Here is a 26,767-nt window from a genome sequence, read left to right on the forward strand (position 1 = left end):
TTTTTTCCAGAGTTGCCCAAAGCCAGCACGGCCCAGGAAGCAGTCCTGAAAGCAATTAAGTTTTTTTCAGGTCTACAAGCTGAAGATGGCCATTGGCCTGCTGAATGTTCTGGCGTGCTCACCCTTGCTCCAGGTATACATTCATTCTGTGTTAATCAACCAGTTAAAATTATGTCTGTGCTGTGAATTAAGTTCTCTTTTCACCTATGGAATAAGCACACAGAACTGGGAAAATGGGAGGGGGTGGAAATCCTCAGCTATGTAAGGCCAAGTGGGCCACGGCTCCTGCTAGATTAATGTTGCCTCTCTTTCCCAATTTGGTATTTTCCAGATATGTTGGAATTCATCTCCATAACTCCCATTTTTCTGTCAGTGCACAGAGTTACAGTCCTCACCAGGTTGAGATAGGCTGCTGTACAGTTTTCTGCCTTTCTCATTTGATTCATTTTGGAGATGCAAAGTTTGAACTGGGATCTTGAATTTGGATTCTTTCATATATGAAGGGAAGAGGGAAAGGTTATTCCAGAATAATAGGTTGTTATGATTTCTGAGAAGCAGAAACTATTCTTCCGTCCAGTCTCTGGCAGGTGTCCAGGCGTTTGAGGAAAAATTGGATAGGCGGTCTGCTTTTTTCCTCCTGAAATAATGATAGTTATCTGTAGGCTTTTGTGTTTTTATTTAAAAGTAATAGATTCCAGGAATATTGGAGAAATTACAATTGAGAAAGTGCAGAGATTCTTTGAATAAAATTTTACTATATTTATCCCCCCCCCTTTTTTTAAGGGAAATAAAAATACAAATTTTCCCCATAGATTATGAAACAAGGTGACTTTTAGCGCACAAAAAAATTCCTAACTCAGGTGTTATTGAATAGCCATGGTCTTTTTCATCAAACAGGTCTTTTGATTGCATGCTATGTTTCTAAGATTTCCCTGCCAGAAGAGATAAAGAAAGAAATACTACGATATATACGTTCAAGACAGCTTCCAGAAGGTGGCTGGGGTCTGTGAGTGAAGTGAAAATATTGTTGCTTTTTTCTTTTGGGCAGGGGCGGGGGGAGTAATTTCTGATAAATTCCAAATAATGGCAGAAGGTTATCTGACAACTTTCTATACCCGCTTCTGCTCCCTTGCTTATACTTACCGGTATATCAGTGTCTACAATAGAATGCAAAGTACATCAGCTTCTACTATTTCTTAGTTCTTGAATTACTTCATTTTGTTTTGTTTTATATGCTAGATCAAGATAATGGTGGACGATTAACTTAAATATGACATTAGCTGTGGAATAACAGCTTGCAAATTTCCATACTCCTTTCTGCTTATTTATTGATATACTTATTGTATCAGCACCTACAATTTTCCATGTTAGTTATTCGTTTTTCGTATATGTATAGGTTGCTTCAATGGTCATCTACTCTAAAAGGTTTTAAAACTTTAAAACTTTTCCAAATAGATCAGCATTTTTCAAACTTGCCTACTGTGTTATTTTCAAAAAAATAAATATTTATTGGCTACTTAGACGTTCTGAGAGAAACCTTGTACTTTTCACACTAGATATTTCATGGTAAATCTTTATTTTACACTGTGAGTTGTAAAATAGCAGAAAATGTCAGTTGTCAGTAGCAGTTAAAGTTTTAAAAGCATCTTAAATGTTAAGTTTTCTTTCTAATCCCATCTACATTCTAGCAAGGATTTTGTAGTTCATTAATCAAATAATACTAACAGATATTATCAGAATGATAGAAAGTGGTCAAGGAAGGTAATTTGTAAATTGATTTGTAGATAGGGGAGTTATATATCCAGGACATTTGTGTCTTTTTTAATATATATATTTTCTAACTCTCTATGTGGTAGCCATCTCAGGGAGCAACAACCAACCATTTTTGGCACAGCCCTCAACTATATAGCTATGCGAATCCTTGGATATGGACCTGACCATCCAGATATAGTGAGGGCTCGAATCTCTCTCCATAAAAAAGGTGAGAATCAAGTCAGAAATATCTAGAGAGATATTAAGCCATGAAAATGATCCCTCCCCATATGTTGTCAGATGGTTTCCCATCTAGAATCTAGATGACTTTTATGTCTTTGAACATGTAAGCATCTTTCCTTTTTATTATAATGGCACCTTTAAATAAGGTTGCTGTTCCTATATTCTGACTGAAGCCCGAGGTATTTGCTTCCCCTTTATCTGTATTAAGGGCAGAAGGGTTTTGATAATGTGTTAATCATTGGGTATAGGTCAGGGTGGGATTCAAATTTTTTTACTACTGTTTCTGTGGGTGTAGCTTGGTGGGCATGGTGTGGCTTGGTATGCGAGGCAGGGGAAGGTTACTGTAAAATCTCATTCCCTCCCCTACTCCATTCTCCTGTGCAAGGCAACAAAAGCGGACCCAGCCGATCAGCTGGGACTCGGGAAGCAGATGGGGGCGGGCTAACCAGAGGTGGTATTTGCCAATTCTCCCAACTACTCAAAATTTCCATTACCAGTTCTCCAGAACTGGTCAGAACCTGCTGAATACCACCTCTGGTATAGATGCTTTTTGCTTCAAGCCAACCAAGCCAAGGAGTTCAGCAACTTGTCTAAAAGCAATTTTCATGGGTGTAGAGAGATGGCTAACTAAATGCTAAATCCGCTGGTCATTCTAAGCTTATTAATCCTTCTTCTCCCTATAGCACAAAGGGCAACAGTATTTAATTCTCTAACTTTATACAAATCTAATCAAATCCAGTAATTAAAATCTAAATAAAGGTGTATTATGCATGAAATACTGAGAAGGTAACCAGCTGCACCATTATCTAAGCAAATCAAGTAATATATCAGCAAGTTATATAATAGATAGATCTATAGATTAGTGAAGATTTGTGGTTCTTGTGTTGCTTCTACATAGAGTGAGTGCTGCTTTCCTCTTACCCCGATTGACAATTCTCTTTCCAGGTGGAGCTCTTGGAGCCCCACATTTGGGGAAAGTCTGGCTGGCTATTATGAATGTGTACAGCTGGGAGGGAATGAATGCACCGTTTCCTGAATTGTGGTATGCACTCTAAAATTGTGTTGCATTTTGTTTTGATATCAAGGAGCCATTGAATAAAATTAGCCAACACAGTATTATATTGCCTAATCTGTAAAACCCTGAAGATTTCAACACAGCTGTACTCTTTCCCAAACTGCAGATGAAGACAAGATGTGCAGTTTAGAAATATGAAATATAAGTAAATAAATACCGTGTTTCTCATATAATAAGGCCGGGTCTTATTTTTTTTTGAGCCCCCCCAAAATGGCTAGGCCGTCTTTTCAGGGGTGACTTGATTCCCCCCCTTACATCTTCGGGCGGGCGGCGACGGCTTGGATGTTGACCTCGGCATTGGTGGGGCACTTCCTATCGGGGTCAACACAGGCAGCACCATATCCAGGTGTGCAACAAAAGTACTTCCTAATGGCAAGCCCCCCCCACCATTCCCCCCATTTCGCATATTTTAATATAGGCCTTAATTTAGGGGGAGGGGCTTAATTTCATTTCATGCCTATAAAACATGCTGGGACTTCCTATTGGGGGAGGCTGTATTGTTGGAGAAACAGGGTAGATTCAGGTTATGTTGCATTTTGTTTTGATATCAAGGAGCCATTGAATAAAATTAGCCAACACAATATTATATTCTCTAATCTGTAAAACCCTGAAGATTTCAACACAGCTGTACTCTTTCCCAAACTGCAAATGAAGACATCTGAATTATATTTGCAACAATATTGGCTTCTAACCCAGTTTTGATTCTACCAGGATATGTTTACAAGTTTTTCAATTTATAAAAGTTAACTCTTTGTGGCTGCCTCTTTGAGAGAGATGTGCAGTTTAGAAATATGAAATATAAGTAAATAAATAGATTCAGGATTCAAGCTGCAGTAGCCTAGAAATTCAGAAGGACTTAGCATGGGAGGGCCATACAGTGTTAGCAAATATTAATGCTAGCCGATAAGACTAAGAAGTTAAAATGCCCAGTTTTGAATTATTTTGAACAAAAGATTATTCTAAACTAACAAATGAGTAATTCGGGGGAGTTATCCAGAAATGAAGTCAACTCAGCCATTGGATGGAAATGGGACTTGATTTTAACAACATGAATATTAAATCATCTTCCAATTCAAATTGTACTGGATTATATATATGAATATTTCACAGTATCTTCGATTTGTACAGTGTATATGCTGTGATGGTTTTTCTGTAAGAGACTGAAATGTATTAGGCTACTTTTGTTATTTGTCATCTCAGCCACTGGCAATACTTAGGCAACTTTAGTTTCTATCAGAAGCTAAACAAGATTTGGCCTGAATAGTTTAAGGATACATGATTGTCTAAAAATTATATACTTCTGCCAAGAAAACTACGTGAATGCAGGAATCAGGTCTGAATTCAACATGTCTAAACTTACTGATTCCATCTTCAGCAAAGTTGAAGGCCTCCAAAGGCCTTAATATCCATAGATCAGTAAAATCCAACCTTTACATTAGTCTTAGAAGCTCTGCTCTCTTTTAATGTTTAATGTTTTTCAAAATGGTTGGAATTCCTTTATGAAGCTCTAGAAATTACAACAGGGAGAAATCAAATGTTCTGAGATATGTTTGCAAACCAGGCAACAGTTTTACCTACTATATTTAAGATTCCTGCCTATCTCTTTATGATCCTATTGCTTCCCTCATTCCGAGGCAGGCTGTTACCTACCTGGGTGCCAGGCCATCCTTCTACTTATTGGTGCCATGCCCGCCATATTTTGCTTGCAACGACCTACTGCCAACTCAACCGCCTGAGTGCAGAAGAAGATGAACTGGTCCGGAGTCTCAGGCAGGTAAAGGAACAATATTCACATAATCTCTCACTTATTCTGTATCCAAACAGGAATAACATTACTTAAGATACAGTATAATTGCTGCCCTAATGAGAGTATACTGACTTCTGTTTTAAGCAAACGCAAGAACTTTTTTATATTGAATCTCTTTTATGATATGTGAAAGACTCATAAGACATGAAAAAGCAAACTTGAAATATTATTCCACAGCATTGCTAGCATTTCCAATGAATAGGTCTTTTGACATGAGAAGATTTTTCAAATGTTGGCCATTTGTGTGTCTATTACGCTTGATTTTGGTGAAGAAACTATATCGTGTGGTACTAGGAAACTTTTGGTTTCCTCAACAAATGAAACATATAATTTGAATTGCATCTTGATTCCTTTTCCTCTTTTATACTTCCAGAAAAGCAAATATTTTGCCATAACTCTATTTTAGAGAACTTCCAGAGCTAGCTAGAGATGATTAATTTAGGTAGATGTTGCTTTATGGATTATTTCTCTTTGTTTTTCCCACATTTGCTAATCCAAGAAAGCTGTTCCCAAGGTAAACTCATAGCCAATGCATCCTTGTCAATTTCTTACCAAATTCCTATCAGGGAAAAAAAAACTTGAACTAAAATTAATTCTTCAACCAATAACCCTTCAACCATCAGGGGGAGCTAAGGGATGTTGTCTCTACCCAGACCCAGTAAAAAGATGCACTCATTTTCTGATTACAAATAGACAAGAAGTTTTACTTGAATAGAGCCACAAATAAAGAATTTTTATATTTCACTGTTTGCAATGAAGCAATAACCATTCAGGTCTACAAACAGGTTATAGAGGCATGAAACTAGCTTTATGCATTGTATAATAGCTACAGAACTGAATTCAGTGTGCTGGAATGTCAGTTTCTGGGAGCTTGCTCAGCAAATTAAATGCATGTTATAATTTGTGTAAGCCTATAAAGAGGGACACTAATCTCCACAACTTTAGGCTTCTCTTTGCCTCTTGTACTGACTCTGTCCTGCAGTGAGGATGTGCTGACCACTGCTTTTAAACAAGCTCAAAAATCACCTTGCACTGGCAAGCAAGTGAGGAAAGGGAATTATCGCCTTCTGCTCAAGCCCTATGAATTTTCCTATTGTACCGTGTTTTCCACCTTCTGCATCAAATGCTGGACTAGATGGACATAATCTGATCAGGCATGGCTCTTCTTATATTCTTAAGCACAAAATATCGACACCTCTCCATTGTTTATGTGGTTTGTATTTAATATCTGATTCTGCAGATGGAAACTATCTCAATTTCTCTGTGAATACTTAGATTTGTCTAAACCTAAACTTGGCTAAAAAACAAAACACTGAAAATAACATACATACATACATGCATACATACATACATATATATATATATATATAAATATATATATATTCTTAAGTTTTCGCGGGTACTTACATGTATGGCATTCAGCTTTGTTTGGGTATTTTCCCATGTCATTGTAGTTGTGCTTTTAAAGTTGTAGCAACGTTTCGGCAGAATCTCATCTGCCATCATCAGTCAGACTTTTACAGTTGTTTCACAGACTGACTCACAAACGAACACAGTACAGAAGCCTGATGATGGCAGATGAGATTCTGCCGAAACGTTGCTACAACTTTAAAAGCACAACTATAATGACATGGGAAAATACCTGAACAAAGCTTAAGAAAACACGCACGCGCACGTGCGCACGCGCGCGCACACACACACACACACACACACACACATATATATATATATATATATATATATATATATATATATATATATATACCTTTTAAATTTTGAAAGCATGTCTATGACATTAGATGAGATTTCTGTGAACACAGGACAAAAAGAGAATTAGTTCATCTCTTCTTTGAACTTTATGGCATTTTAAAACTGGGGCTTTCACAAATCATAATCCACTTCATGCAGGAAACCATAATCTGGTTAATTTTATTATTTCCAGTTTGTTGTTGTATTACTATTTCCTTTTTTTTTTGTGTGTGAAAATGCTTGATTTTTTCCTCCATGGACTGCCATGTCGAAGAAAGAACAGATCATTAATGTTAAAGTTGCTGTAGGCTTTAGCAAAAGCTACTATAGTTTTGATATTGTAGTTCTAATAGTTGGATCCTCAGTGGATCTGATATGTGAAAACAAACACATCCAAATGGCTATACATCCAAATCTCATATTTTTTTAGGGATAGCATAGCATAGTATAGCATAGCATAACATAGCATAGCATAGCATAGCATAGCATAGCATAGCATAGCACAGCACAGAATACTTTATTTGGCCAAGTGTGATTAGACACACAAGGAATTTGCCTCTGGTGCTTAAGCTCTCAGTGTACATACAGAACAACAGAGTAATAATTACAGAATACATTAATATATTACATTAATCATTACAGGATACATACTGTAATTCATTTAACTGAATTACAGTACCAGCTGTAATTTCTCCTGCCTAGAGAACCAGAGAGAATCATTAGGGGAAAGCACGAGGTTGTTCCAACCACACAAATATTTTTAAAGGGTTAGCATTGTGTGTGTGTATATATACATATGTAAAACACAGTTGTACACAGGTTAAAGATGTTTTAGCAAGTGGACCAGTCTCATGTCTTTTCATTCTTTTACTTTAGGAACTTTACGTGGAGGATTACTCGAGCATTGATTGGCCAGCCCAGAAGAAATATATTTATGAGGCTGATTTACAGGCACCACATACATTGGTCCTGGATGTTCTTTTTGGTAAGTGGCACTCAGAACAGTACAGCTTCTAAGGGCTTGTGTTTCCAGTTGAAACTTCCTCGATTCGTCAGTCACAGAAACAGACCAGCTGCAGTTGGACTCTTTAAATGCCAGACGCCCCGGATTATTAAGGGCCACATCAGGGTTGCGTTTGACCTTGGGGGGAATGAGTTGGCATGGCTGGGGTGGGTGTGGCCAAGATAGGTGTGGCCAGCTCAACATCCTACAGCCCCCTGCCAGCAAAAATGGAGCCTGCGGCCCTCCTGAGCTCCTTTTTCACTGGCAGAGGGCTGCAGGAGGCTGTCACAGCCAAAAATAGAGCCACGTACAGCCGTCCCAAGCTCTGTTTTCACTGGCAGAGGCACCGCAGGTTGGTCATTTGCTGTTTCCAGGGTGGTCCCATGGGCCAGATCTAAGCACCCTGGGGCCAGATCTGGCTGTGGGCCTTGAGTTTGACACCCCTGCCTGCCCTAGATGGCAAGTAGAAAAAACTTGATGGCACATAATCAGTCAATTAAACCATGAACTCAGACTGAAGGTAGAACTGTAATCCATCTAATGCAGAGGTTGCCAAACTTTTGGACCGCAGGGACCCCCAAACTCATAATTTTAGATCCCAGGGACCACTAACTGGTTCTGTGGGTGTGGCTTGCTGGTCATGTGACTAGCTGGGCATGGCTTGTATGTAAATATTATAAATATTTATATAAATATTGAATTTTTTATTAAAAAAAACAACTTTTACCCAAAATCAGGCAAAGCAGGCGGGCACATTGAGTTGCTCACAGAATAACAGATTCATTCAGAGATCTATCTATCTGCCATTAACTAGCTCAGTCTGTCACATGAAATTTGCTTGCAAGCAAACTCATAACATTTGCTAGCAAGCAAGCTCACAAAATTAACTCACAACACACCGTGCATGTAAATATTGAATTTTTTATTTAAAAAATGAGCAACTTTTACCCAAAATCAGGCAAAGCAGGCAGATTGAATTGCTCACAGAATCATTCAGTGATCTATCTATCTGCCATCGGCTAGCTCAGTCTCTCATATTTGCTTGCTGTGAGTCTGAAGTGAATTTGCTTGCAAGCAAACCTTCAGTCCTAAGGGAGGTTCGGCTGTGCTGAGCTGAAGATTTAAAGACTAGCTAGAAAACAAGAAAACCAACCATTTCCTGCTTCCTAGCTAATCTAAATCTCTCAGCACAGCAGAACAGATGATGTCAGAAAAAGGAAAAATAGAAATTTAGCAGGCAAGTTTACCAGGTAAGAAGTGAGTGGCAGGGAGGGTTCCGGTGGGCCATGTGGGCGGCGCAGCCTTGTGTTTCTGCACAGCCTGGATTAATTGCTTTGTGGGGGTGCTCTGGGGGTGAGATTTCCCTGTGACCCACCAAAATTTTCTCACGACCCACTGGTTGGCAACCACTGATCTAACGGCTCTGCTTCTAGAATGTCTCTTTGCTCCTTTTTGCAGCCCTCTTCAATTTGTACGATAGATACCACCTCACCAGTCTCAGAAAGAAAGCCACCGCTGAGATCTATGAACAAATCAAGGCAGATGATATATTCTCAAACTCTACTAATTCTAGCCCGGTAGGTCTTTTGAAAATACCAGACAGAAATGACTGTTTCTGGAATACAATTCCTTCAGATGGAGTCAGTTGTCTCCACATGTGAGCTCTTGGCTTAGTTTCCTTTCGGACAGAGAGCTATGCTTGGAACTTACTTATTCTGTTCTCTGGAGGACTGTGGGGGTTGCAAAATGCCTGATGGAACTTTTTCATTCTGTAGATCTGCAAACCCTTCCATGTGTTGATCTCATGGCACGTGGATGGTCCCAATTCTGCAGCCTTTCAAGAGCATGTCTCCAGAATCTATGATTATCTTTGGTAAGATTGCTGATGCCAAACCCTTTCAAAACCTGTTTTCACCACATGTGAAATATAAGAGAGGTGTTTGTGGATCATGAGGACAATGGAAGATCAGATGCCAATGAAAGACCAAGTCATCTCCTGTCTAATCCACCCTATTTTCCACTATTTTAAGTCCTCCAGCTGCAACACTTGAGAACCCCATCAATCATTATCAACAGCCTTGCTTGATGGGGAATCTAGGATTTTTAATCTATCACTGAGACATAATCTTCCCCATTTCCCCAAGAGACCGGAGTTGCCACTGTTAATACTGTTAATTCCAGAGAAGTTTCATTCATGAAAAGAGACTTTAGAAAGGTGTTATCTTCCACTTCCTATTTTTAAATCTTCTGCATGCCATCATACTCCCATACTATGCCCTGAAAATTAGTCTTCTAGCCTTTGCACATACTATAATCTGTCTTTTTTATACATCTATGCAGGTTGACAGACGAAGGTATAATAATGAAGGTAAGATTGTGGAAAGAAAATTAGTTATTGTTAAAGCCCATCTATACTTTTATTGCTTTGCAGGCTGGACTCAATTTTTTTTACAGCAATAGTTTTTTAAAGAAAAAATAAAAAAATTGATTATTTTGATGATCCCCATGCACCTTTTTTACCATGATAATGTTCATAAGTGATCTAAACCATAATTTGTACGTTGTTTAGGAGGTTTTGTAAACCCAGCCATTATGGTGTATTTGATATGGCATATTATTTTGGGGCATTCTGAGAACTCAAACAATATGTAGCCTGATCCCCGATTTTGGATCAAAAGGTAAATTTGCACCATGTAGAAATATAAACAGCTTTGAGGGCCTCTGAAGTACTAACTTTTTATTATGGCTTCTGTGAACGCTAGTCTACTTCATTAAATGTGTAAAATGTTATCATCAGTTTTAGTTAGATCATGTTAATATGGAGACGGAAAGAAAAAAAACCTAAGGATTTCTCTCCTCTTATTGTCACTTGCTCTGTTTTGACTCTGCAAAAGTCTAGACTTGAAGAGGAGTGGATGTTTGACACGGCATTAATGTGGAAGCACTGTAAATTTTTAAGTATGGCCTAATTCAGAACATGAGTTCCTAGGTGGCAGATTTTGGTTGAGTGCTGTGAAAATTTTCTCAATAGCAGGAGCACTGTTTCTCAAATTTGACCATATTAAGATGAGTAGACTTCAACTACCAGAATTCCTCAGCCAGCAAAGCTGTCTAAGGATTCTAGATGTTGAAGTCCACATATCTTAAAATTGCCAAAGTTGAAAAACAGCGAGTTTTTTAAAAAGACAGTAGACTACCCTTTGTTACATGTGTTTAAGTGGAAAATAGAATTTATCAGGGATGCTTTAATATGGATTACTGCATTGAGTGGACAAGTTGGACTTGATGATATTGATGAATAAAAAGAGGAATTTGTCTTTTTTTAAAATAAAAAATTAAACTATGTCTATTTCTTTTACCTAAGGTGATGGGATCTCAAACCTGGGATGCTGTATTTACAGTTCTGGGTTTTCTAGAGGTATATTTTCCTATTATAATCTTGTTTAATTGTCGTGCTAGGAAGGCTTAACATAGTTTTAAAAAGACAGCTTTTCAAAGTTTCTGGCCATTAACATATGTAATATATCTCAATCTCATCTCCAGACTAAGAAGTGTTTAAAGAGACAATCAGGATATTTGACAGTTTCTGATCTGAGGAGACAATGTCAAAAGGATAGGGCAGATTGCATTAATGGAAGAAAAGTGTTCAATAACTGTTCAGGCAAAGCTTTATTTACTCCAGGAAGAGATACTTCGATGGCTTCCATCTGTTTTGGACTTACAGATCTTTGATCATTGATCAAATAGATTGATTTTGTGGGAGTTGCAATCTAAACAATATCTGGAGGCACCAGATTGGGAGATAGACACAATGCAAATATTTGCAAGTTATTTTTGAATTGTCCTGGCTCATGATAGTCATGTCACTTTCACATAATTTCTAAGAAACAGGAATCTTATTGATATAGAAATATTTATGTGAAACATGTTCAGTAAACAGAGCATTAATAAAGAAAAGTTTCATTCATGGTTGCTACTCACTTATTATTGAAAAACATGCATTTCATTAAAATGCTGTATAAACTTTTTTTGCTTTCCTGTAAGAGGCCTGTATTTTTTAATCTGTTGACATTTATCTATTTTATAATTTTTTTTTTTCATTTTCTAGGCTGGTGTCCACAATGACCCTGAGTACAATACTTGTCTGAAAAAAGCTCATTCATTTTTGAAATGTGCTCAGGTAAGAAGCTGGCTTGGAATAACATATACTAGACATTAATATTGATTTTAGAGGAGTGCCATCAATTTGATCCCACAAGAGCAGGGCGTAGTAATTGCAGTTGTTTAGAAATCATGTCATACATAATACATGGTGGCTGTTTTGAGGTAAGCAAATACTTTTAAGGCATCCGCTAATTCCAGATCCAGTTTTAAAATTGTTTATACTGAATGGCCAGCTGCTCCTTTGGATTACCCATCTCTCAATGGCTTCTGGTCATAATTTACAGTTTTGATAAGTGCAATAAAACTATACTATTGGGAATACAGTATTTGTTGTTCATAATGTCCTCTCCTTGATTGAAACCATGCATTTCTATACCCGGGGATCTTTTCCTCACAACTCAGAAAACAGAACTTGAACACACCAAAGCAAATTTATATATGCTATATAAGTAACCCTTAGAGAGCCAATGTGGTATTATAGTTAAGGTACCAGGCTACAGTAGAAACCGGGAGACCATGAGTTCTAGACTTGCCTTAAGCATGAAACTAGATAGGTGAGTTGGGTCTAGTCAGTCTCAAATTAGGAAGAAGTCAATAGCAAACCATTTCCAGAAATATTGCCGAGGGAACCTTGAATCAGTGAGAATCAGGACTGACTTGAAAAAAAGTAATCATTACTGAAATATGCCTCACAAACCTGTGGGTAGCAGGGGCCTGGCACTGAGTAACAGCCTTCACTTTGCTGCATGGACATGATGTCAGATGAACCAAAATATGTTTTGTTTTGTTTTTGCCATTGTAAATTGCCTTGGACTAAGATGCTATTAATGTCTTCTTTAGATTGTAGATAATCCACCCAACTACCAGAGATACTATCGTCAAATGAACAAGGTACTTTCAAAATCATAGCCAATAGAAAGGATACAAACTAGTAGAAGCTATAAAGAAGAGAGAAATAAATATTTGACGCTTAGTAGCTTTTCACCTTTTCTCTTAAATCAGCAGCCCTCAAGCTTTTGGGCACCAGGGAATGGTTCTATGAAAGGCAGTTTTTCTATGGACGTGGTGGAGACTGGAGGAGAGATGATTTCATGCGCTATCTGGATCCTGTGCATGCACAGACGGGGCTTTGTTCTCTTGAGCAGCCTGGTTCCTGATTGGCCGTGGACCAGTCTGGGAGTTGGGATGCCTGCTTTAAATAAATATTTGTGGCCCAGAAATGCCTTTCCTAAAAACCTTAATTAATTTGAGTGAAAGAAAAATTAATTTCTTCATTAGTTTTTATCAAGTTGGCTAAATCCTTCAGGAAGAATCCAAACCATGTTCTAAATGTTTTGCTTGCTTTTATTTCTTTCCTTTCAGCTGTATTCTGACAGAGTTCTAGCACAGAAGTTTAAGAAACAGCTGTGCAATAAAGTATATAACATATTAAAAGGTTCAAATGCATTAAAGTAACTCTCCCTGAAGCTTAAGTTAAGAGTTATTGGATTGTATTAAATGATAATAAATTTAATAAAGAATACGGTGCCACCTAAATTCCATACTAATAGATGAGGATCAAAGATACTTGCACCAATACTTTATTATTCAATCATTCATTCATTCCCCCCCCACCACCATCATACCGTAAGGTAACTCTGGGTGGCTTACAGTCATAAAATATATATCTACATTAAAACATAAATTAAAACCAAAGTCTAAAATCTAAGGACATATAGGGAGGGTGGGGCAGAATAGGAGGAGGGGTTGTTACTTGACCAACCACTGTGCTGTTTCCCCACTGGTCCCAGAGCCAGTTCTTTAGGCCAAAATGAAAGAGGGTTGGGGCCAATCTCACAAGATGTTCCTGAGGGCAGGAGCAAAAGTAGAAAAGGCCCTCCTGCTGGACCCTGCCAGCCAAAATAATCGGGCCAATGGGACCCACAACATGCCTCCTCTGCTGGCACAAGTGGGATGGGACAATCCCAGTGGGGTGACACAGTTCCTCAAGTAACTTCCAGAACTGAGTCTAGAGCTGAAATATAGATCCTTTTCTTTTATGGAAGCAAGCAATCTACAAAGAAACGTCTTCTTAATGTCTTTTTCAAAATCACTAGGGAGGATTCCCCTTCAGCAATCGGGACAACGACTGGATGGTCAGTGACTGCACTGCTGAAGCAATTAAGGCATTGATGTTACTTGAAGAACAATGTCCTTTTATAGAAGATCGCATAGCTCCACAATGTCTCTTTGATGGCATCAATGTGGTGGGTCCAGGGAACCCCCAAGGAGATAACATGGGATTGGGCTTAATGGGGTTTCTAACAGTGGTGGGATTCAAAAATTTTTTACTACCAGTTCTGTGGGCTTGGTATGGCTTGGTGGACGTGGCTTGGTGGACGTGGCTTGGTGGGCATGGCAGGGGAAGGACGCTGTAAAATCCCTGTTCCCTCCCCACTCCTGTGGGAAGATTACTGCAAAATCCCATTCCCTCCCTACCCCATTAACCTTCTTTCCAGCTCCGTTCTACTGTGCAGGCAAACAAAAGAAGACCCAGCCGATCAGCTGGGACTCGGGAGGCTGAGAATAGATGGGGCGGGGCCAGTCAGAGGTGGTATTTGCCAGTTCTCCGAACTACTCAAAATTAGGACATTTTTTTAAAGGAAGGACTAAACGATCTGCCCTCGACTTTCCTCCACATCAAATATCCATAAGTAACTACAAATATTGAATAGGCAATATATAAACAATAAGAATGTAAGCACTGGACTTTTCCCCTTCACTCGAAAAGAATGAACTTCTGGAAATAAGCATTTCAAAAGGAATTCTTTATTGCAGGGGTCCCCAACCACCGGGCCATGGACCGGTACCGGTCCGTGGAACATTTCCTACCGGGCCGCCGATTTGCTGGGCGCCGCCATCTTGTTTGACAAGAAAGTGCTTCCGGGTGAGCTTTTCCGGTTGGAAAGCGGCATTTGGGTCCTGAAGGAATCCTCGCGCCTTAGTTTCATGGAGGTGGGGGCTTCGAACGAAACTAAGGCACGAGGATTCTTTCAGCACCCAAGGCAAAGCGAGCCGAGCAGCCGTCCCGAAGCCGTCCCGAAGTGAAGCCCATTGACAAGGTACAAAGGAGGAGTTGAAGGTGGCGGGGAGAAGCGGGGGACGGCTGGCTGGCCGGTCGTTTGGCTCGCCTTGCCTTGTCATGCGTGCTGATGCCGGTACCGGGCCGCGGATCATTTTGTGATGCCGGTACTGGGCCGTGGCACAAAAAAGGTTGGGGACCACTGCTTTATTGAAAGGGAATGATCCCAGCACTAGTCAAAGCAGAATCTACGATGCTTCCAGGCATACAGGAGTAGATAAAGGGAGTTACAATCTCTCCCCTTATTGAGATGTGGATTTAGTCAAACAAAACAATTGTTAATTCCCCCCTCCCCTTCTCTGGGAATGTATCTTAGAAGAGTTCCTAGTGGTATCTTCCAGAGCTGGAATTTTTATGGTCCCTTCTCATCTTGTTATCTCTCCAAGAGGTGACAAGTTTCTAGACATCTGGCTCCAGTCCTCCAGTGGTATATCGTGTGCAGTTATACAGAGTCAGTACAAGATTTAATATAATCAGGTTACATCAAAAAGGATTACTTGTACCAACTCCCCCCCCCCCCATCTTCTTCCATTGAAGAATGGCAGATACACAGATCTGACAAAGAATGGTGATCTACTTACTCTTGAGTTTTAGGACATCTTCTATGTGTATATAGATTAACCAAGATGTTTTGTTGCTTGATGTAAAGGAGAAGGTGATGCCTTCTTTCAAAAGCGAAATTTTACAATATTCTGATATTGACAATGGAATAACATCCATCATTGTATACACAACTGGGCCTGCTAAAAACTTGCTATTATTCCTGTGTGTTTTTTTATTCAAATCAGCTGTGTAATGATAGGATGAGCCTCGAATTTGTGCCTAATTTTTGTGGGAGGTGTCTAATAAGGTCACTTCTAATGCCATGCCACCTGTTTCTTCCTGCATCTATTTCTATAAATATGCAGCTCCTGAACATGACAAATTCTGATGGTGGTTTTTCCTCTTATGAAACCAGACGGGGAAGCTGGCTATTAGAGGCCATAAACTGTGCAGAGACCTATGGTAAGAAGAAATTATCAGGTGTTATGTGCAAAATTCAGAATAGAGACCATGATTGGAATGTAGCTAGTTTTGAGGGCATGGATGCAGGCTTAGGAATTGAGTAAATCCTGCTAGTTTCATTCTGGATTGAGAGATCACCTGAACTCTCAACCTGTGCTAACAGACACAAGTCAATCAAAACCAGGAACTGTGTCTGAAGAACTCAATAGGCAGTCCAGTCCAAAATAGTAATTGATTCAAATTCAAAGAAGGAAAATGAGATGAAGTAAGGAAATCTCTCAAACCCTTTGAGCAAAAAAGGCTATTTAAACCAAAAGACGTGAACATCATTTAAAACCAAGCACAGGAAATCATCATTTAATAACTGACTCATGCAACAACAATTTTCAGCTACAATTGTGATGAAAAAACTAACTTTTCAACCAGTCCTTGCATTCATGACTACTGCAGGCCTGTCAAGGAAAGAAAAGCTGAAATAAGACCAAAAGCACAGTTTGGTTTCACTCAGAGACCACTTCGCTTGATGAGTTGCTGGTCTAAGTTGTGGTTACTAAATGAGGACTTCCTGTATACTCCTAAGTCATTTAATGGAACTGAGCTGAGGAATCACAATACTTTGTCTAATTGTTGTATTGATACTCCCTTAATGTAGCCAAAATGAAGTCAGTTGGTTTCTTTGCTCACAGAAAAGCTAAGATACTGCAGCATTGCTGCTAAAGTGTCCTGTTTGAGTTTCCTAGCTTCCTCAAGCTTGCCTTGGAGATGGTCCAGAAATTATAGTGAGATCACAGCGCAATGATTACTCTCTTGATTAAAATGCAGATAGACATATAAGGTTGTGCAAGTCATTATGCATGTTTATGAGTTTAAGGAATCAGGTTTCAGATCTTACTAGTAGTAGATGACCATGCTGAGCCCAAGGAAAGAGTCGAACATGTTATCAGCCTCGAGTTCCTTTGTACCCACAATAAATCTGTACCGGTAGTCCTAAATTTATGACCACAATTGATCCCAGAATTTATGTTGCTAAGTGAGAAATTTGTTAAGTGAGTTTGCCCCATTTTACGACTTTTCTTGCCAGATTTGTTAAGTGAATCATTTGAGTTGTTAAAATTAGCAACGCGGTTGTAACACAAAAAGGGATTGCATCACTCTGGGACACTGCAACCGTCATAAATATGAACCGGTTGTCAAGCATCTGAATGTAAATACCTTGACGATGGGGATGCTTCAGCAGTCATAAGTGTGAAAAATGGTCATAGGCCACTTTTTTTTAGTGCTGTTTTAATGTCAAAGAGTCACTAAATGAACTGTTGTAAGCCAAAGAGTACCTATAGTCATTTGAACAGCCTTGCTTCTGGAGTTACTGCTCTTGTCACACTTCTTTGAATAGTAATTTCCTGCATGAAAAATATGATTTTTGACTAGAAAGGTGGAGACTTTTCTAAAGTAGAAGCTATACCATGGGCATGATACTTGATAGTTCTTTTGCAAAAAGAGAACATAAAGTCTATTTTCCTGCAGGCTTTAAGAAGAAAAGTTAACTATTGTTCTCACCTTGTTTTCATCACTAGGCTTGCTATTTTTCAGTGAAATGTTTTTAAATTATTGGTGTTATTATTGTAGCCTAGATCATTAATACAAAACAATAGGACACCTGTACTTCAAAAACTTTCTTTATGTTTTCCAGCTGACTGTATGGTAGATCACACCTATATTGAATGTACCTCATCCGTAATGCAGGGATTGAAACTTTTCCAGAAGAAATTCCCAGATCACCGGACAGAGGAAATCAGGTAGCTGAAACAGAGGAGATTCCCCTGAAACTAAGAAGGAAATCAGTGTTGTAAATTGCTTAGAGTTTAATAATTATGTACTTACAAATCTGATCCACATTGCCTGTTTGGTGAATCTTGCGGCCATGTGCCTTCACATTCTGAAATCACTGTCAAATTTCAGTGTGAATTTTTTTTATGGTTCATTTTCATGTCCTGCGAACCACAACCCATAAGTATCCCAGTAACTATTTGTACTTGATATATTCTAGAGACTTTGATGTCTCAGCCTGGCTATTTTTGAACACTGAAAGAATGCTAGACTTGTGTTAGCCAATAGCTTGACTTGACACCCAGGCAACTTGAAAAGTGACTAAATAGTTTTTCTGAATACTTGCTCAAACTTGCACATCACCAACAAACATTAGAAGAATTATTGATGATTGCTTTCCCTCCTGGCAAGGGATTCTCAGTGGGAGGGGAGACAAACGAGGAATCTAGAAATTTTCTGACAGTGAGAGCAATCAACCAAAGGAACAGCTTGCCTTCAGAAGTTGTGGGGACTTCATCACTGGAGGCTTTCAAGAAGAGATTGAACGGCCGGATTCCGGTTTGAGCCTCTTCATGGACAGACCAAAACTGCGATCATGCATGGTTTTGGTCCGTGCTCACCACTGGAGTGCCCCGAGCCTGCTGGTTTGGGGGCTAAGCTACCCTGTAGAGGTGGTGAAGAGGGGGGAGACTGCCAGCAGGGTTGAGGAAGCCGCATCTCTCCTCCTCAGCTGGCCATTACTCCCTTTCCCGAAGGCAGTTGCAGTGGTGGTCAGAAATGGCCACCTCAAAGAAGAACTCGACCGGAAAAGAATGTGCAGGAGGAAGATAAGAAGAGAAAGTTTTGGTTGACCGGGTTAAACTGCACAAGCAACAACTAAGGTACCCTGGAATTTAAACTAAAAAAAAAGTAACATTGTTCCCAAAGAAGACTTTGAAGCAGCGAAGGAGAGAGAAAAGGGAAAGGATTTGGTTTTTCTTCTTCTCTCCCTTTCCCTATACTGACAGCTAAGAGATTTAAATAAGAAATTGAAAAAAAAAAAATCCACTTTGACATCAATAGGCATTTAAGCTGAAAATAAAATGTCAAAGGGATAATAAAGATTTCTGGATACTTAAAAGCTTTTAAAAGCAGGAAAGGAGAAAAAGAATAAAAAGGCGGGATCTGGAAAAAAGGGAGGAGACTGCCTAGAATTAAAAGTGTTTAAAATGGCACTACTTTTAGAAGAACTGAAAATGGAACTTAAAAAGTACAAAGAAGATGCACAAGAAGGGAGAGGTTCTTTTGGCTTCATATTTCAATTCTTAGAAATAGAGATCTGGAACTATGAGAAACAACAAGAAATGCCTGCAGAACAAGAAGATTGGGACAAAGAAGAAGCCATCTTTAATGAACAAGTAATTTTATGTGGGGGGAAAAAGGAAAGTGGGGAAAGAGAATGAAAAGTTTAAGATTTGAAAAAAAAACCAAGAAAAGGAAGAATAGTTTGAAAAATAAGTACAATATTAGAAAGCAACAGAAGAGGGGAATACAGAAGAGAGAATTAGTGGTAGAGAGACAAGGGGGTAAAAAGGGGAGGGAGAAGAAGAGAGGGAAGAAGGAAAGGAAAAGAAGTTATAAAGGACAGAAACAAGATATGGAGAAACAGGGCCTATTTAGAGATAATAGGTGAAAATTTAATTGAAAAAGGGATTCTGCAAAGGTACATAAGATAGTATTGTTATATTAAAAATAATTTTAGAAAATATGAAGCAATGTATGATTAAAAAGATGGATAAAACAGTTATTATAATCTAGTGAAATGTTTGTTAATAAATAAAGGAAATAAAATGAATGAGAGAATTGAATTAGGAAAGGATGGGAACATTTAAATTATTTAATGTTTTATAAAATATAAGGGAAGAGAAATAGGGGGAAAAAATTAATTATGGAAAGCTTATAAGTGTTCCCAAGGAAGTGTGATATTTAATTGAAAAGAAATGTTAAAGATGTTAAGATTTTAATGAATATTAATAATAGAACTGAATTGGAATGGAATGAGCATTTTAATTACATATATTTATAATCACTTTTTAAGAATATAGTGTGTATTTTAAGAATGTACCAAGCAGAATTCGACTGGAAGTTATGTATTATATTGAATGTTATAACTTCAAGGTATATATTGAAGCTTAAATAAGAGTTAAATGGATAAAATTAAAAGATATAAAGGTGTCATACTCCAATTAGTAACTACAGGAGAAAATTTGTTTAATGAGAAAAGAAAATATGAAATTGAAACAGGACAGACAAAAGTATAAATATAATAATTTGAATTGAGATAATTAAAATAAAATTGAGAAAATTAAGAGAGGAGAAAAACTATGCAGTAAATGTAAAACAGTAATAAGATATGGAATAGAACATAAAAGTGAGCATGAAATTGAGTTTGTGTCTCTATGAAGAAGTGTAACCCGGGACCATGCTATTTTCAAAAAAAGATGTTTTATTTGTATTATGGGGTTTTTTTTTTTGTGAAAACCCAAATAAAATTTTCAAAAAAACAAACAAAAAGAAGAGATTGAACGGCCATTTGTCAGAAATGGTGTAGGGTCTCCTGCTTGGGCAAGGGGGTTGGACTAGATGACCTAAAGGTCCCTTCCAACTCTTAATCGGTATCTACCAGTCACTTTTCTTAACTCGTCACTCATTAAAACAGCAAGGATAGCAACGTCTTACTATTGAGGCAAAAAGAGATGAGGGATGAAGGCAAAACTGTGTGTGCCGCTATACTTTTCTGCCATTTCAAGGACTAATAGATTACACTTTAATACTGCTCAAGAGTGCCCCAAAAGTTAGCAATTAAGTGACATCTCCTTAAATATTTAAAACACAAATACCTTCCCCATCAGAAAATGATTTAAAGATTGGATAGTTCACTAGTGATTTAACGTAGATAAAACATAGAAGTGAAATCCCATTACTGAAAAGATCATAGTTGCAATTCTGTTACTTATTCTGGAGTAGATTCAAGGGAAAAGAGGGAACTATTACTTTAAGACTATAGTTTGAAAATATAAATTCCCTCTTTATAATAATTAATTAATTAGTTTGCTACCCATCTCGCTGCAAGGCAACTCTGGAATATTCCTGGAATTCTGCCTAGATTAGATAGCAAGTGTCACAACCTTCCAATTACTTTATATTCAGTAGTAATCTTCAAATGCCCACACATTTTGGTACAACCTTCAGGTACGCTCACACATTGCACAAGTCACAAATATGAGACTTTTGCCAAGCATCTGAATTTTGATCACATGGCCATGGGGATGTTGCAGTAGTTGTGTGAAAAGTGGTCATTAGGTACTTTTTTCAGTGCCATTATAACTTCAAACGTCACTAAATTAATTGTTGCAAATTAAAGACTACCTGTACGTTTGAACAATGAGCAAGTGAATCTCAAACTTCTCCTGGTTTAGAAGCCAGTCCTTGGTATCCAAGTTTTAGAGCCTTGATCACTGAATGCCATTCTTTCTGGTGACCCACTTTGATTAAAATTCCATCCAGAAGATTTTCAGTTCTATCATAACCAAACCCTTTGGTTTCTTTCTCTGCAGTGATACTATCCATAAGGCCCTGCAGTATTGTCGTAATACACAGAAACCAGATGGATCTTGGCTAGGGTAAGTTGCTTCTCATTGCTACTCAGTGATTTTAGTTGCACTGTGCTGATAAAATTTGAAAACGATTCCTTTCACAAAAGGAAGGCATCTCTTTTGGTTGTGTTCATCCAGTGTTTTGCATAAGGGGCATTTAAAAACATCCTTCGTTAAGACACAATGACTAAAAACATGTTCAGTTATAGTGCTGTGCAAGTTGAACCAAGTGGAGGGTTGCAGCAGGGGATCAGGGCCCATTTTTGATGAAGACTTTGTAGGAGATAGTGGGTTTAAAGGTATAAAAGCCTCCCAACTAGTTGAACCATCACACTATATGTACTTCGTTCAAAAACCATTGACCTTAATATATTTCAATGGTTCATGGATCTCTTTTCCTTGCAGGAGATGGGGTGTGTGTTTCACATATGGCACCTGGTTTGCATTGGAAGCATTTGCATGTTTGGGATACATTTACCATAATGGGTAAGTAAGTTACTTTTCTGGCAGAAAATTAGGGTCAGTGATTGACTGATAGCTCCTCGATTTTTTACTTTGGAATGAGACAAGGGGACATAACTTTATTCTGCTTTGTTGAAAATTCAGTGTTAACTCCCTAAAATAATCTGGGTAGCACATGGCCCTTCCCATATTTCATATTTTTATAAGCTTTAGAAAAATCTGATTCTCTTTAATAGAGATAACTGTACCAGGCAGCAAATACAAAACAAATAAATGAACAAAAAAAAAGCACACATGTTTTGGTGTGGTGTACACAAAACGGTATGGTAAGGAAGAATAACTGTTTAACAAACAGCACTTTTAAAAGCATGTTATTCTATAATTCCGTTCTTTCATTTAGTTTCCGAGTTTGGAGAGGAATATTGTGAAAGTTTGAAGGTATGAAACAGTGAGATAGGAAATAATCATGCAAAAGATAAAGCCATTTTTTAGTGTTACATATTTCTGATTTCCTGCCACTTTCTTTATTATATATAAAGAAAAATAAATCCTTTTACTGGTAGTTTCTTCTTTCATCCATACCCTAAACCTTGTGTTGCTTGCTTGAAATTCACTTGGAAGCAACCCAGTCCCATAATGTAACAGATCAAATCACAGAATCATAGCATTAGAAGGGACCTTGGAGGTCATCTAGTCCAACTCCTGTTATCAACTGTATCATTTTTTAAAAGAAAATTAGTATGTGTCGTATTTTTCAGACTGGCATGCAACGAAGTAACCAGGGCCTGTGCCTGGCTGGTCTCCAAACAAATGAAAGATGGCGGCTGGGGAGAAGAATTTGAATCCTACAAGTTTCGCAAATATATTCAGCATACCATTTCCCAGGTCCACCAAACTGCGTGGGCTCTGTTGGGGCTGATGGCTGTTAGGTAAGTGCAAAGACCTAACAGTGTTTCTTTTAGGGAACCCTGATGTGGAGGAAAAGCTAATATATATCAAGGAACACAAATTAGGCCTAGGCCAGAGGTCTCCAAACTTGGCCACTTTAAGACTTGTGAACTTCAACTCCCAGAATTCTCCATCCACCTCCATCCGCCAAGCTTGGAGACCCCTGGTTAATACACTGGGTTGGAGGTTAAATAAAATGAAATGAAGTTTAATTTTTGTCTGGTCCCACCCTCTATATTTTGAAGTATGCTCCTCCTCGCCAAGGGTGATTCTCAGGCTCCAAACTGATCATAATGCATGGAGATCCTAGATCAGAGGTCTCCAAACTTGGCCACTCTAAGACTTGTGGACTTCAACTCTATGCTATGCTGGCTGGAGAATTCTGGGAGTTGAAGTCCACAAGTCTTAGAGTGGCCAAGTTTGGGGACCCCTGGTCTAGGCAGTAATCCTTTTAGATGTTTTAATTTGCCAACCAATTTCCAAAAGATACATGAAACTTTTCAATTTTTTTCTTTTGTTGGAATGCTCCTGGCCTCACATTAGAAATTCTGTATAATCTCTGGTCTCCAAGAGTGGAGAAAAGAATTATAACCCAAAGCTTTAGACTAGAGGGTTGTTGTTTTGGCGGAAACATTTTCATCTTGATCTTACTAACTTATCTTAGCAAAAAAAAAAAAATACAAATAGCTCCTGTTCTAGAAACCCAAATAGGACTTTCTGACTGAGTCTATGCTGTCAGAACTAATGACCATTATTTCATTTGCTTTGCAGGTATCCCGATGTTCGTGTTCTAGAAAGGGGGGTCCAAGTTTTGATTGACAAGCAGCAAGCCATTGGGGACTGGCCTCAGGTGGGTGAATAGCTGTTGTTTTATCCCAATCAGATAGACCACAGTAGCTCATATGGTTAAGACCAGAGGTCTCCAAACCTGGCTGGAGAATTCTGGGAGTTGAAGTCCACAAGTCTTAAAGTTGCCAAGTTTGGAGACCCCTGGTTAAGACATTGGGTTGGAGGTTAACAAGCCTGTGTTTGAAACATGGGTGCTGTTGCTTCATGGGGACATGAAAGGAGCCCCCCACAAGGGTCCCCCTGGCAACAGTGATGTCACCAGCTAATCCTTTCAAACTGGAAGTGCCTCTGACAAGAACAGGACAGGATCCATCAGGTCTTCCAAATGTACAGATGCAAGTACTAAGAGACTGAGATGGTTCATGTTTTCTTTTCGGTGTAATGCTGCCAGAAAGATGTTCCCTCACTGATGGTTTAATGCAACATCTATAATGCATGAAAATTGACAGCAATATGGCAATAGGGGTGGGTGAGTGGAAAACCTATCAATGTTTGCTGTTCTCTCCCTTGCATTGAACTAAAAGCTTCCTTGGGAGATATCCATCTAAATGAAAACATGGAAACATTCACCCTCTTAGCACTGTTAGAGTTAACGGCAGAAATTCAAGTCCAGAAAACACACAGATGACTGATTCAGCAGGATCATTAACTTCTTTATAAACATATCATTAGTTAAGTTTACCATACCATTAGTAGATTCTTGCAACGTAACATAACACAAACAGCAAGCAGCAGCAGCTCAGAGCAGAATCAGTTTCAGCAAGCAACCAAGTTAGTTTTTCTTTCAGAATTGAGAGCAAAGAGCTAAGCCATGCCCAGACTGTCAGCCCCAAATTCAGCTCCCCTTGGCTGACTTTGTTAACTATGTCTCTGCCAGTTAATGAATATACTCTGACAGGCACAGCACATAAGCCCAGTGATGGGATTCAGCCAGTTCACACCACTTCGGGAGAACCAGTTGTTAACTTTCTGAGCAGTTTGGCAAACTGGTTATTGGAAGAAATCATTAGGGTGGAGAACCAGTTGTTAAATTATTTGAATCCCACCACTGCGTAAGCCAGAGACAAAGATTAGTGTGATTTGGTAGGTAAGGTGTGTTCCCATGTCCCTCTCTCAGCAGCTTTCTTGTAAGACAAAGATGGTTACAACTGTGAATTCATTTGCATAGAACTGGTTTCGCCATACAGAATTTGGATATTTGCTCTGAGATGCCAAAATATTTTTTAGAGGACCGAGTTACACATTACAAGATGAAGTAAATGTTGGCCTGAGGAGATTGTCTTGCCTAGTCTAATAGGAAGCCTGCCTTGACTCCAAAAAGTTAGAGACCTGATTCATTCACCTTATTTATCAACTAAGTTCTGGGCAATGTATGAAAGGTTTGTTCTTTGTATGAGTAACCATCACATCCTTTTGCTTTGGATTTTACCTTTAATGTAAAAGCATTAAAGCATAAACAGACTTGTCAGGACATTTCTTCCTTGCCTTTTCTTAGGGTGACATTGCTACCGGATTCTACAAAGCTGGCACTCTCCATTATTCAGCCTACCGCAACATCTTCCCTATTTTTGCATTGGCTCGTTTTACCCACCTTTATCCTGATAGTCCTCTTGTTAGGGAACATCTGAAGAATGGACCAAGGCATTCCACAGAGGACCAGACAATGAAGCACTGAATAAGATGCATCAACATTCCAGGAAAAGCCAGCTCTGCCCTTTACACCATCTTAAGATGCTTATCTTTTAACATTTTTCCTTTTAACATTTTTTTTTAAAAAATACTGAGTTAGTAGACTGAAGTATTCACATTTTGCATTTTTTTTTTGCAAGCATCATTTTCTCATTGCCATCATGTCAAGTAATAAGGAGAGCCAAGAGAGTTTGCCCTTTTGTGGAAGCAGCGGTGCAAAATACAGTACTTTTATATTACAGTGAGTTTTGGCTGATGGCCAAACAGTCAACCTCGTTGTCTGAAAATTTGCTCCTCCCAATTGCCACCTCACAGGAAGAAGAAGATTGGGGGAGGTTTTCTGCTAGTGGTTTTGGGGGTGGGGGGTAGACAAGAGGGCAAGAACGTTGAGTAATGCATCCATATTTGTTCTTAAAGTGGCATAAATAAGGATAAAACGAGTTTCTAATACCCTGTTTATATCAGGGTGAGTACTGCCAATGACGAAAACAAATTTCATAGTAATAGTTTCCTGCCAGCTCAAAAACTGTTAGGTAGAACATTGACTTGGCCGTAAAAAATTATCCCAAGGGATGCTGGATGCTGGTAAAAGACAGGGAATTAGAGAGAATCACAGAGGCAATGAAACTGAAGTCTAAAACAAATGACAGGTATCAAATTTAGGGAGGCTGGAGTGAAGATATATAAGGCATATATATTCTTATATTGTAATGCAGTTTGGGTCCTACTCAATGTCTTCTGGAGATCTTCCAGAACCCAACATATAGTTTGCCAGAATTCTATTATGTACGTAAGATAAAGATATACGAGATATAAGATAAAGTATAAATGCAATAATAAATAAAACTGACAAAGAAAGAATTAAGTATGTGTGCATGCACATACTACACATTCTCTTTGTCACAAACCCACACAAATAGTAGCACTTCTTTGATTCCAGCTGAAAATTGCTTTTTGAATTGAATAGGGCTTTGGGAAATTATACTGTATGAATTACTGTTGAATATTTAATTTAATTTGGAGAGTGATACACTCACACCAAGATGAAGATGATATGAGCGAGATAATTCAGGATCTGCTTTTGGTCTTGGTATGCCTGTATAGCTTATTCTTCGTAAGTTGCCCAGAATTGCCTTATTGGGAGAGGGATGGCATATAAATGTAATAATGATGATGATTATGATGATAATAATAGTGATAATAATAATAGTTCTTCTATTGGACAGCTGATTCATATATTATCTGTGGGGAAGGGTGTTTTACATATTCAAGAAGGTGTAACTTGAATTTGAAAAATATTTCTTGTGTTTATGTACTGTATATAATTAAACATTAAATGGATATAGCTTAAAAGTATAATGAGTTATAATTTTTTCACCTCAGGTCAGACCAAGAAAGGGTGGTTAGTATCATTTGTGTTAGCCATGGGATCTTTTGC

General features: G+C 38.5%; 1 protein-coding gene across 1 annotated transcript; it reads left to right on the forward strand.

Annotated features, from left to right (window-relative positions):
• LOC113440660 (lanosterol synthase-like) lies at positions 1–26,677 on the forward strand. Its single transcript, XM_026707209.2, has 20 exons — positions 1–133; positions 898–1,006; positions 1,857–1,981; positions 2,941–3,037; positions 4,709–4,844; positions 7,503–7,611; positions 9,088–9,206; positions 9,405–9,502; positions 9,970–9,997; positions 10,994–11,047; positions 11,738–11,809; positions 12,634–12,684; positions 13,890–14,039; positions 15,823–15,919; positions 17,610–17,715; positions 21,343–21,408; positions 21,787–21,867; positions 22,602–22,772; positions 23,563–23,641; positions 25,136–26,677. Exons 3-20 carry the CDS (start codon positions 1,912–1,914, stop codon positions 25,313–25,315), a joined length of 1,764 nt encoding a protein of 587 aa, XP_026562994.2. The 5' UTR covers positions 1–133; positions 898–1,006; positions 1,857–1,911; the 3' UTR covers positions 25,316–26,677.
• The last annotated feature ends 90 nt before the right edge of the window (positions 26,678–26,767 follow it).

The sequence above is a fragment of the Pseudonaja textilis genome, chromosome 3 (assembly GCF_049901715.1).
Source record: "Pseudonaja textilis isolate UNSWEBS1 chromosome 3, rPseTex1.2, whole genome shotgun sequence".
NCBI classification, from domain to species: Eukaryota; Metazoa; Chordata; class Lepidosauria; order Squamata; family Elapidae; genus Pseudonaja; species Pseudonaja textilis.